We start from the raw sequence: 12,483 nt of genomic DNA on the forward strand, positions 1-12,483 counted from the left end.
ATGATACTGTAACATTTTGGCTCACTAAATGGCAACCTGTCATGAGTCAGCCTGCAGAGAGTCAGCCTGCCGAGACCTCCTCTGACGAAGAGGAAGTAGAGGCCAGAATAGAGGATCAGCCAAAAGTCAGGAGATGACTCACCATGCCTGCAGCCTGCCAGCTCAAGGACTCCAGTTGGACCTGACACCTTGCAACATGCAGTGTCTCCAGAGGCCTCGCCAGGGCCACTGGAGCAGAGAAGAAAACAGGTCTGTCTGGCAATGCAGCAGAGACGGCAGAGTGCTAGGCTGAAGGCTTTACAGAGGAACCTCCCCAGTAGCAGTGATGAGGAAGAGCAGGGCTGAAGCACCACCTGTGAACTCAGCCTCATCAGCATCAGCTGGCTCTGCTACAGCAGCAGGGGAAGAGATTTAAGCCATCAGTTAGGCTTGGCTGTTGTGCAAGCAACTTGTCACCAACCTCCTGGTGTACCGGCCTTGTTTCCCTGCTATCCTTTGGATTCCTGGTACCCTGACTTCTTGGACTGGCTCTGACTAACACCTTGGACTTCCCTTGCCTGTACTGATATCTCGGACTCTGCCTTCACTGTGAATGACCTTGGACTGTTCCCCAGACTACGCTTACAACTTACAGCCCTCGCTCCTCGCCTGCCCCACGACACAACCAGAGACAGGGCTTTTCAGTAGTGGCACATGACTTATAGAGTGACCTTGAAGTTGGCCAGGTGCTTGTGTTGTTTTCTTGTAGATGCCAGGCCAAAATGTTTCTGTTCACCCAGGCTTTTAAATAAGAGGTTGATCTATTAACACTATTTTAGTCTGAGGCTATTTCTTTTAAGTTGTCAGTTGTCTGTTTTTATTGTCTATGTTTTTATGCTGGGCCGGGTTTTGAATTCTGGATTTTAATTAATAACGTTAATTCATTTTTTAATTTTAATTTTGTAAGCTGTCTCAGGTAGGTTCCTGAAGAGGCAGCATAAATTTATTTCTGAATAAATAATTGCAATGAAATGTAATGTGATAGACACACATATACACACATTTCACCTTGGGTGGCTAAGCAGTGCTGGTCCTAATGTCATCCTCTGGAGTAGGCTGCAGGTACCAAATCACTCCAGTCTTGGCTCATCTACACTGGCTCCCAGTTTGTATTTGGGCACAACTCAAGGTACTGATGTTGACATTTAAAGCCCTATATGGCTTGGGACCAGCATACCTGAATGACTGCCTACTCCCTTACAAACGTACCCGACTACGGTTATCTTCTGACACCCTGCTTCGAGGCTCCTGCCTTCTGAGATTAGGTTTGTGGCAACACAGGAGGGAGCCTACTTGGTCATGGTACCAAAAATTTGGAATTCTCTCCCTAGAGAGTCATTTGTCCCCCTCTGCTAGCAAATGTATTTCCTCCTTCCTGCTCTTGTATTTTAATTGTTGTTTTTTTGTTTTTTGTATATGTATTTTAACTTGATTTTAATTGTTCTAAGGACATATTTTTTTTTGTTTTGATGGTTTTTAAGATGTTCTTTTATTATGCATTTTTAAATCTCTGATGAGAGCAGAAAGGCAGGTTATAAATTATATAAAATGAAGTAAATCAGCTTGCATTCCCCTTTACTACTTCATTTTAAAGGCTAAATTTTGTCCTGAAGAACAAAAAAGATTTGCCTTTTATTTCCTCCTGACAGTTGACACATTCTTTTGGTTATTTCTTGCTTAGCAATATCTTTTACTATTTTTCTTTTTTAGCACCACCAAAGTTTGCAAGAACACCCGTTGACCAGACAGGGGTCTCAGGAGGAGTCGCATCATTCATCTGTCAAGCTTTGGGAGACCCAAGACCTAAAATTGTCTGGAATAAAAAGGGCAAGAAAGTCAGCAACCAGAGATTTGAGGTATTAGGTCCATTGTTCTGTTCCTCTGAAAAACATTTACTTTAATATTACATGTTTATTCCCCATTGGTTCTTGACAGTGATAATTTAAAAACAATAGTACTGGTATTTAAAATGGTTTATCAAACCAAAACAACAAATAAAAGTACATTCAGTTTGATTTCTCACTAAGAGGAATTTCACTGCTGTTTATATGACTTGTCCACATAACCACTGACCAGAAGTAGGACTGAGGGTGAATTATGGATATATAAATTTCCCTACATTCTTCTAACCTGGACTGATGGTGTGATTAAAAACTTGTTGTGTGTTGGGGGAAGGCAGAAAGATGTATACAGAGCTGCCATCTATATTGAATCCTGTGAAGAAGCCAGCTAAGAACTGGTGCTGTGGTTTTGAAGACTGAATGTAATGGGTGATACCAGAAGTGCTGAAAAGTAGCCTTGCTCAGAAGAGGGGGTGGGTGAGTTTCTCACAAGGAACAATATAGGTTTTTGTTTTCTCCTGTCAAAGAGTAGCGAAGTGGATCAGTATCCTAGAATCACAATATTGTTAATATTAGTATTAGTGGAATAAAATGAGGCTGATCCAGACTCTTGTTGCATTCTTGTTTCTTCCTTTTGTGTATTCTGCTCTGCATACAAAAATCGCTTACTGCTGACCTTGTTCCCTCATTGTCAGAATTGCACACATGGGGAGGACTGTGTGTCATAATAGTGTCATAAGGCATAAATGGAATCAGGTTCTGTATGTTCATATTATTAGTACCTGTATGTAGGAAATCCATATTTTTTGTCTTCTTTCTGATGGAGGAAAATGAATAAATGGACAATTTTGCCAATCATAAAGCAGGAAATAGTTGAAAACTTGAAGGGTCACTTCATTTTTCCTTGTATCCCCTGCCCCACATGCAGGGCCATAACTGGGGGGGGGGGAGGAGAGCATGTGGAGAGGGCATGCGGAGAGGGTGGCAGAACTGTCACTCCTACCCAGCACTGAGGCACCTACGGGAGAGGCAATTCTCCCACCTTCTCTGCATGCCACAGGGGTGGCAGCTGCCCTCCTCGCCCCCCATTACAGCCCTGCCCACACGGTTCCCTCTTTCTGTCCTACAGGCAGCCACCATATCCTACTGGCAGTCCATTTTCCCCGCTTCCTCCTTTCCTTCCCACTCACCAGCCAACCTTTATCTCCCTGCACAGTTTATAGCTTTATTTATTTACTTCATCTATAAACTACCTTTCTCCCTAATGGGGATTCAAAGCAGCTTGCATTGTTCTCCTCTCCTCTATTTTATCCTCACAATATACCTGTGAGGTAGGTTGGGCTAAGAATGTGTGACTGGCCCAAGGTCACCCAGCAAACTTCCATAGCAAAATAGGGATTGGAAACTGGCACTCTAACCACTACACCACACTAGCTCTCAGCTTTCCCTCCTTCTCTCCCCTGTCAGCCTCACCCTGGCAAAGGTCTGGCCAAGATGCAAAAGTCATGTGGTAGTAAGTTGCTCAGGTGAGTTGTATGGTGACTACTGCCTGACCAAGTTGTGTGGAGGCTGCTACTGGGCCCTGGCAAATTGTATGGGCCAGCCATCTAGAAGGCACTGCCCCACCTGGGGGAGTTGTGCAAATTACATGGTAGCAAGTTGCCTGTAAGTTACACCTGGACCTGGTCTTGATGAGTCCTCACCTCAGGGCAGTAGGGAGGGGAGCAGGGATAGACTGGGAGACCAAAATAGTCCTGGAAAAGGCCCTTCCCCCTCATTTTTATTGACAAAAACCAAGATTTGAAGTCTAGTGATATTGTTGCAATTGCCTAGTAGCTCCCACAATGGCCACTGTGATCTCCATTCTTAAAGGTGCAGACACTGCTTTATTATTGGGCAGTTGTTAATCTCCTCAATATATTTGTTTTAAGATTTCATTTTTTTCTGCAAACCAGGGCCTAATTTCAGGTTTGTATAAAATCTGTCTTGTCTGTTCATGGCTTCAGTCTCCAGGTTTAAGTATCCAAAAATGGAGCCATGTGGAGAATTAGGTATATTGATCAGTTGGAGCACTGTGATGAACTGTCCTTCACAATCACAACTTTATAAATGTTGGGTTGAAATTCCATGGAATCGGAATGTCTAATAGCAGGTGTTGCAAAAGTCCTCTCTGAGACCCTGCAAACCTAGTACCAAACAGAATACACAATACTGAGTTGCCTAAATTTGTATAATACAACTTCATATGTTGATATACTTCTCCTTCCTTTCCCTTCTTGCATGACTTTAAAAGACACATTCCCAGTAAAAGCTCTTGTTGCAAAAATTTCTTTTATTTCTGAGTGCATTTTGTGTTAATGCTACCCCTCTCCCCACCCACAAAAATATGGACTGCATGAAACTGTAAATCATGAATTGGGATTTTAGTGTCTCATTTTAAAGCAAATCAATTTGAAGGTTTTTTTTTCAATCCTTTATAGGTATTAATATGATAAACAATGGTCTATATAAGTTGTTCTGTGCTTGTGCTACATTTCTTTTTCTTTGGGTACTTTTATTAAGTGGCTTCCTGAAATTAAAATGCACCAGTATCCAAAAACATTGATTTGTAAAAAAAATAAAAATAAAAATAAAACCAGTACTTGGCTTTAGACAGTTTAATTTGAGTCCATTGATATTTGCTATACTGTTCTTAATTTTTTGACTATGTAAGCACATTGAATTACAAGTTTTACTAAGGCATTACTATATTGGTTTAATTTGTGTTTGTAATTGTTTTTAGGGACAGGTCCAGGTTTTGTATGTCCCCATGCAAGAAAGCTGTAGAGGGCCTCTGTCTCTAGAAATGTTTTTATCCTGTCATTCCCTCAAGAAGCTCAGGGCAGCATATATAGTTCTCCCTTCCCTATTTTATCCATACAACTCTGTAAGGTAGGTTAGGATGAAAGAGTGTTACTTGCCCAAGGACAACCAGTGGGAATTTCAATACAGGTCTCCCAGATACTTGTCCAATACTTTAACCACCACACTATACTCTCTCATATAAACTCATCATCCTTCCGTTCATCTTTCACGTAACCTCTTGGTGGAGTATGACTGATTTTGAGAGGAATCGGGGAGTGGTCCAGTTAGCCATGGCAGCAGCCACAGGTGAAGTGGTAGGGGAGCGATGATTGTGGGATTGTGGAGACTTTTTCCTGTTGCTGTTGCAACACAGATGCAGTCTTGCACTACCACAGGAAATTATGTAGCAGGGAATTAACGCTCCATTGGATATGCCTAATCCCATAAGTGTTAGGAGATAACTGGGCATGGATAATCATAAATACACAATTTAAAGCAGGAGGTGACCTGAGTAAGGAGGAGACCCCCAATTCACAGCTGAATTCCAGAGAACTTCTAAGGGGCCCTGGATATGTTCCCCATATGCTACACAAATAGGCAGTACAATTCACTTCAGTATCAGAGATTCTATACACACTGTTCTGATTTCAAATTTGAGCTCCTTTGGTCATTAAGAACCACTTTTCATTCAGGAGATGCACATGCTTATTGAAGCCCTGCATATATATGGCTTAGGCAATTTCATTGCAGTTTTTTCTATTGTGTGATTTGTTTTTTTTTACCCAAATGTTGCATACATATTTTTAATTTAAAGCCTTTCATTTGCTAAATGTTACTTGCTTAATGCTATATTACTTCAGTGAGGAAATAATGATAGTTTCATCACTGTTGTTATCAATGTATTTTGTGGATACTCTAGAATGGCCTCTTTTCCTATCATCATTCTTTTGAACGTGAAAGTGGGATTTGTTTGATAGGGGTAAGAGGAGGAGGTGGTAAGCTAGTTGGGGTTTTCCCTGGCCACTTTTGTCGCCTTTTCATGTTTGGGTGATGGCTCCCTTCCAGTCACGGACGATGGAGCCCTTGGTGAAGAAAGTCACCTCTCTGAGGTAAGGGGATGCGGTACCTTAGAAGGGACCCCTTCCTTGATGGATGAACAGATATCCTCTCATACCAAAGATATGCCTCTGAGGGAAGGGGGCTTCTTGTAGTGGGAGATTCAATCCTTAGAAATGTAACAGCTGGGTTTCTGGCAGGCACATGGACCGCATGGTGACTTGCCTGCCTGATGCAAAGGTTGTGGACATTATCTGTCATTTATGTAGCCTGGTAGATAGTGCTTGGGAGGAGCCAGTGGTCGTGGTGCACGTTGGCACCAACGATGTGGAGAAGTGTAGTCCGGAAATCCTGGAAGCCAAATTTAGGTTGCTAGGCAGGAGACTAAAAGCCAGGACCTCCAAGGTAGCTTTCTCTGAAATGCTACCTGTTCCAAGCACAGGATCAGCTAGGCAGGCACAGTTGAAGAGTCTCAATGCGTGGATTAGATGGTGGTGTAGGGAGGAGGGCTTTAGATTTGTTAGGAACAGGGCAACATTTTGGGGCAAGTCAGGCCTATACAAAAGAGATGGGCTCCACTTGAACCAGGATAGAGCCAGACTGCAGGTGCATAATATTAAAAAGATGGCAGACAGCTTTTAAACTGAGCCTGGGGGGAAAGCCGACAGGAGCCAAGAAGCACCTGGTTCGGACAGACTCAATGCAAATGGACAAAGGGAAAATTGCTTCTGATTGCCCACATGAGGAAGGGGTAGACATGAAAGGGGATGGTAAACTAATGCGGAATAGCCACTTAAGGATGCCCAAGGGCACATGCCAGGCAAGAAAGAGAGAGACAGTGTGGTGGTGTTTCTATGCTAATGCTAGAAGCCTGCAAGTGAAAACGGGGGAGTTAGAGTGCATGGTTTTAAGGGAAAACATAGAAATAACGAGCATTACAGAAAACTGGTAGAGAGGAGAGAACCAGTGGGATACGGTCATCCCTGGTTACAAACTCTATAGAAATGACAGGGAAGGGCATTTTGGAAGGGGTGTTGCTATGTATACCAAGGAAGGCATACTTAGTCTCACCTGCAGCTTATTATTATCATCTTGAGTCCATTAATTATAGGAAGGTCTTTACCCTTGCCAGATGCCATGCCCAACCATCGGCTGTTTTAGAAGGGAAATATAAGAAGATCCCTAGATCAGAGAGGTTATATCCATGTGGAACAGGGGACATTGGAACCATCGAACATGCACTGATATATTGCCCATTCTACCATGAAGTTAGAGCAAAGCTTATTTCCCTCCTACTTGGTATATTCCCTGACGAGTCAGTTGAGCTTTTGGCAAAAAAGCTCCTATTAGGAGAAGACCCTCAGCTTACGCTCCAAACTGCCAAGTTCTGCGCTGTTGCTATTAAAATACGCAAAGCTTTATTAGAGAATGATTGTTAGAATATTTTACAATTTTATCAATTTTAATATAATTTTAACCAGGGGTTGCTTTTATTGACCTTATACCTTTATATGTACGGGCAGTCTGTGATTCTACGGTGCAAAACTATTGTGTCTGGAAATTTTGATGTGTTGTCACGTGATTGATCAGTTGACCATATTAATAAACTTGACTTGAATGGTGATAAGTCTACCTCTCATGTAGGCCTTACTGGTGTCCCAGACTATTTTAGGTTCTACTTCTGGGGTACAGTTTATTTCAAAGAAACTTTTGATTTCTTCTTGGCATTGTTTTAGAATATCTTTTCTAAGAAGCAGATTGTAATTCATGCGCCATCTCCTCATACCTCTTCTGTCTCCATGGAACTACATTTGCAGTGGGTTATGATCCACATAAGTCGCTGGTATAATTGCAACCAGATTATTAAGTAAGGAATTTGAGATCCACCCAAGGTCAATTCTTGAGTAAGAGTTGTGTCTATTTGAAAAGAAAGTATAGTCTCTTTTATTCAGATGTTTAAATCGCCACACATCTGTTAAATTCCAATACTTTAGATACTGAAACACTATCTTCGGCAATTTATTCCCTTTGAAATCAGCTGATTTATCTAACTATTAATATTTCACCTTGATGAAAGTTAATTAAATCTTCAGAAAAGGACTTAAAGAACTTTTCTTTAGCTTGGTTTGGAGCATAAATATTGGCAATCATGTATTTTTTCCCATTAGCTCCCTGCATCATTAAAATCACATATTGACCTTCTTGTCTTTCATACAGTCCTCTACAGAAAATTTATCACCTCAAATTGTTTCCTTCTCTGAATCACTGCTGGTGGCAGATCGGAGAAGACCAGGATGGGCTTCCCTCCATGAGTTAACTGTTTTTACCTTTGAAGCTGAAGAATTTCATCCCTTGTTTTTTGATGAGTAAATTTTACTAAGATATCTCTGGGTGATTGATGCTTTATTGAGTATGCCGAATTGATCCTAAAAATTTTTTCAATCTGAAGAAAGTCTTCCCTGAGCTCATAAGTCTCTTGCAGTAATTGTTGAAGCTCAGCCTCAAGATCTGTTAACCCTAAACGTTCCTCAAAACCTCTAAATTTCAGGTTCTCTCGATTAATAATCTCTTGGAGATCAAAGCGTTCATCTACTTGCTTGTGCTTGTCCTCGTGATAGGTCAAAGTAGTGGCTTGTTGCTCTAGTTTCTCTTCAATTTTCTGTTGTCTTTGTTAGAGGGCTTTGATGTCTTTAGAACTGTCATCAATTTTTTTTTCCAATCCTTGTTAGGGACTCTTGTAGGAACTCTTGTACTTTCTTAATGCTTTCTTGTTGAATCTCTTGTAAGCTTTTCTTCGTCTCTTCTAATTTATTCATATTTTCTTCACTCAATTTCAACATCAGGTTTTTAAGATCTTCCATTTGTATGTCTTCTTCATCCACGTTTTTGGCCATGCCTTTTTTACTTCTGGGCATTTTTACTTGTGGCTGGGATTGTTGTACCTCCATTCCACTGGACTGGATAGAAAGTCTCTTTGGTGTAATTATTTCTTCAGGGTCCTTATGAGTCAAATGGGTCTTTGATGAAAATTGTTTCTTCTTAGAAGTCAAATATTTTCTCATATCAATTTTTACATTGATATAGCAATTATTGTTATCTGAATATTATCAATAATCAAAGATAATAAAATTTTAAATTAATTATAAGGTCACTCAATTCCAATTAATTATTATAATGATACCCTGATTCAATCAATTGATACACTTGCCTATTTTATTTTATTTTGAATTCATCTAATTGGTTAATTTGATAAATAGGTTAAATTCAATAGGTTAACTATAGTTAGTATACATTTTCCTGATATTAGTCTATTAGAATTTGTTAGACTACAGTTAATCACTAGGCACTTCTTTAGTAAGGGGGAAAACAATTTTAGGCAGGACTCATTAAGGTTAGCTGCAATGGGAAGAAATTAGTTGCCAAGGACTATTTAATTATCCAGCCACCAGATGGTGCTGGTGTCCATCTTTGAAAAATGACCTTCCGTCTTTCTCTCTTCTTGCCAACATACCAAGTTCCTTAGAGAATCCGGAAGTGGGGGGGGGGGAAGCACCGACTACCCAAAACAGTTAAAAAATAAACCACAATAAAAAGCCCAATGTGAAGCAAAATGTATCCTCTAGAGATCGAAGCCCCGATCGCCTGCCCGACCTCACCATCCGTTGTCTCGCCTCTTTTGCTGGAAGCCTTTTGATCTTTTAGAGTATTGATATGGAAGGGATGAATGATCAAGATTCAGTTACAAAACCCACCCTAATAAAAAATTCACAGTAATTCCTGGTTTTTGGATTGAAATTGCCTTGAAATTCTTCTTTGAGAGAGAGATAACTCATTCTGAGTTGGTTGGTGGGGATTCCCAATGCTGAGTTCCAGTGGTTCTGTTCCTAGCTGGATATCTAGTAGCAGAAGAATGCCATGCTCGGGGAATAGATGATTAGACATCTGGCACTTGTCTGTGGGATCTCATAGTGGTCCTTCTTATTCTTCATTCTATTTAACATGTGTATGAAGCCACTGGAGAGTTCACTGCTGATGTCATTGAGCTCAGCTTCTCGTTTCAACAGAATCAATAAAGCAAAGAATCTGTGTTTGGAAGCAGTAATGAATTGTTTGAGTGCCAATGTCCAGGAAAAACTAAGATGATTCTTGTTGATAATACTGCCAATTAAGAATTCAGCTAAATGGGTTTACACTCCCCTGAGATCACAGCTTGTGGTGCTATTGCTTCTGTGCTCACATATAGAAGCTCAAACCTCCACTGCAGCTGTAGCACCTTTAATTATACATTTTAAATGTTGATATTCATTTATTTAATTCTGGACTTTACTTGTCTCAAAAGCTGTTAGGTTGAAAGGTGGGACGTAGGTAGAGCTGCCAGCCTCCAAGTCTGGCCTATAGATCTCCCAGAATGACCACTGGTCTCCAGACTACAGAAATCAGTTCCCCTTCTTTGGAGGGTGAGCTTTAGGGCATTTTATTGCTGAGACTCCACCCCCAAATCTCCAGGACTTTCCCAACCTGGAATTGGCAACCCTAGGCATAAGGATTTTACATTAATTAATTTTACAATGTAATTTAACAGTTAGATTGGTCCACTGTTTAGAGACTCACAGAGTCAGACTGATTTTAAAACTCAGTTTGACTACTGAAGTGTGTTTGTGGGTGGTGGTGGAAAGTGCCATCAAGTCACAGCTGACATATAGTGACCCCGTGGGGTTTTCAAAGCCAGAGACTTCAGAGGTGGTTTGCCATTGCCTTCCTCTGTGTGGGCTGAGAGAGTTCTGAGAGAACTGTGACTGGCCCAAGGTCACCCAGCAGGCTTCATGTGGGGGAGTGGAGAATTGAACCCAGTTCTCTAGATTAGAGTTCACCACTCTTAACCACCACACCACGCTGGCTCTCTAAATTGTGTTTAAATAGTTATGTTTACTTTTAGGACTACTCTGATCAGCTGCTCTTCAGTTCACCCCATTCCCTGTATACATGTGAAGTGTGGCACATTAGAAGAGTTTAGACTAGATCTACTTTGTCAGATATATCCAGGTTTAGCTAAGAGGTAGGCATTTGTTACAACACCTGTGACAGCTGTTGTTTCCTTCAATAGGTAATAGAGTTTGATGATGGATCTGGATCAGTTCTCAGAATACAACCGCTACGGACTCCACGAGATGAAGCTATTTATGAATGTGTTGCTTCCAACAGTGTTGGAGAAATAAGTGTGTCTACAAGACTCACTGTGTTGCGTGGTAAGTCTCTGCCATTAAATATAATTTGTGTTTTTAAAACTGGCAAAAGAACAAAAGAAGTACTTCCAAGATCAGACTGTTTGAGAGTCATACTATTAACACTGTGTGTGGCAGAAAATCTAATGTGTTGAGCTTGGGTTTTCAACATGAACTAGTTCACTTCTAATTGCTGTTGACATAATCAGCTATACCATGTGTGGATGTGTGTTTGTGGTACAATTTGAGACATTTTTCCTTGTACATGGAGTTTATTCTGTCTATAGTTGCTGGTTCTGTTATATGTGTCATGTGATGGATACATTAGGTAGTAATCTTTATTTTGTATGTGTAGGCCTCTGACTAAAGAACTATAATTGCTGTCTTCATACAACTGTTGGCAAATATTAGTTGTATAAAAAGCAACAATCATTTAAAATAGGTCAGGTTCTCCTTAAATATCAGAAAGGTTGTTGAAACTCAAAAGCAGAATAATAGAAGCCAAAAACAAGATCATACCAAAAAACACCCAGCAATTGTGTTGATGTAGTGGATGTGCAAGTTAGCACTATTGGAATTTTATACCGTGTGATACACATTTACATCAAAGATAGCCTGAACAAGTTGACATTGACCTTACCAAAATATGGAATTAGCATTTACTTGTACAGTAAGCTTCAGTTTAACACTTTAATAAGCACATAGTGTCTTCTCCTCAGCAGTAGGAATGCTTGTCATATGGTTCTGATTTATTATATTTCTTTCTCCTTTTTGGCATTTCTTGAGCAAGAATATCTGCTAAGGCTGATTTTAAAGTCAAAATCAGTTCTGTAACCATATATGAGATCTACTTCATCCCTCACTAGTGTCACTTCTGTGATCCCACCAGTGAGAATTTACTTCAAATAAACTCCAGAAATCAGATGCCCTTTGTATCTGGTTTCCAACCTTTTACAGATAAGGAGATTTATTTCTCCATTGCTGGTATGTCCTTCTAACATCTTACATTGTTTTTCAGCACTAAAGAATATACCCAGCTGTTCCCCAAATAAATTTATGTGCATGTCATATTCCTTTCTCCATACTACAGAATTTAAAAGTTGGTTTTAAAGTTATGTGATTTCTCTCTCTTCCTCTTTTAGACACAAGTTTGTCAATATGAAGATTTTTTCTGTGTTTCAGTTCACTGGTGGAATTAAAACACATTGCTTACCATGTGAATGCTTTCCCTAGCTATAAGATCCAATGATGTGGGGCGGAAATTTTTCTGATATTAGATGTTTCCGCAGAAAAATTTCCACCCACATATGTAAATATAATCTGTTTATCTATAATTGTCAGGGCTGTTGTGCTACAAATCAATCTTGTTTTATTTGGGCTAAATGTGGAAAACGAAGCGTGGATATACCCCAGTTTTTTTACATGGTTCAGGCTTGTACATGGTGCATTTGCCTTCTTTCACTAACATTATTTAAATTTTG

General features: G+C 40.2%; 1 protein-coding gene across 11 annotated transcripts in view; it reads left to right on the forward strand.

The window, feature by feature from the left end:
- LOC130477124 (receptor-type tyrosine-protein phosphatase delta) overlaps nt 1-12,483 on the forward strand; it is a 619,168-nt gene that overhangs the window by 242,542 nt on the left and 364,143 nt on the right. For all 11 annotated transcript variants that reach the window (XM_056849115.1, XM_056849116.1, XM_056849118.1 and 8 more), the window contains exons 3-4: nt 1,750-1,895; nt 10,885-11,026. In XM_056849115.1, coding sequence (XP_056705093.1) covers nt 1,750-1,895; nt 10,885-11,026 — 288 coding nt within the window. The remainder of the gene's footprint in view (nt 1-1,749; nt 1,896-10,884; nt 11,027-12,483) is intronic.

The sequence above is a fragment of the Euleptes europaea genome, chromosome 4, assembly GCF_029931775.1.
Source record: "Euleptes europaea isolate rEulEur1 chromosome 4, rEulEur1.hap1, whole genome shotgun sequence".
Classification (NCBI taxonomy): domain Eukaryota; kingdom Metazoa; phylum Chordata; class Lepidosauria; order Squamata; family Sphaerodactylidae; genus Euleptes; species Euleptes europaea.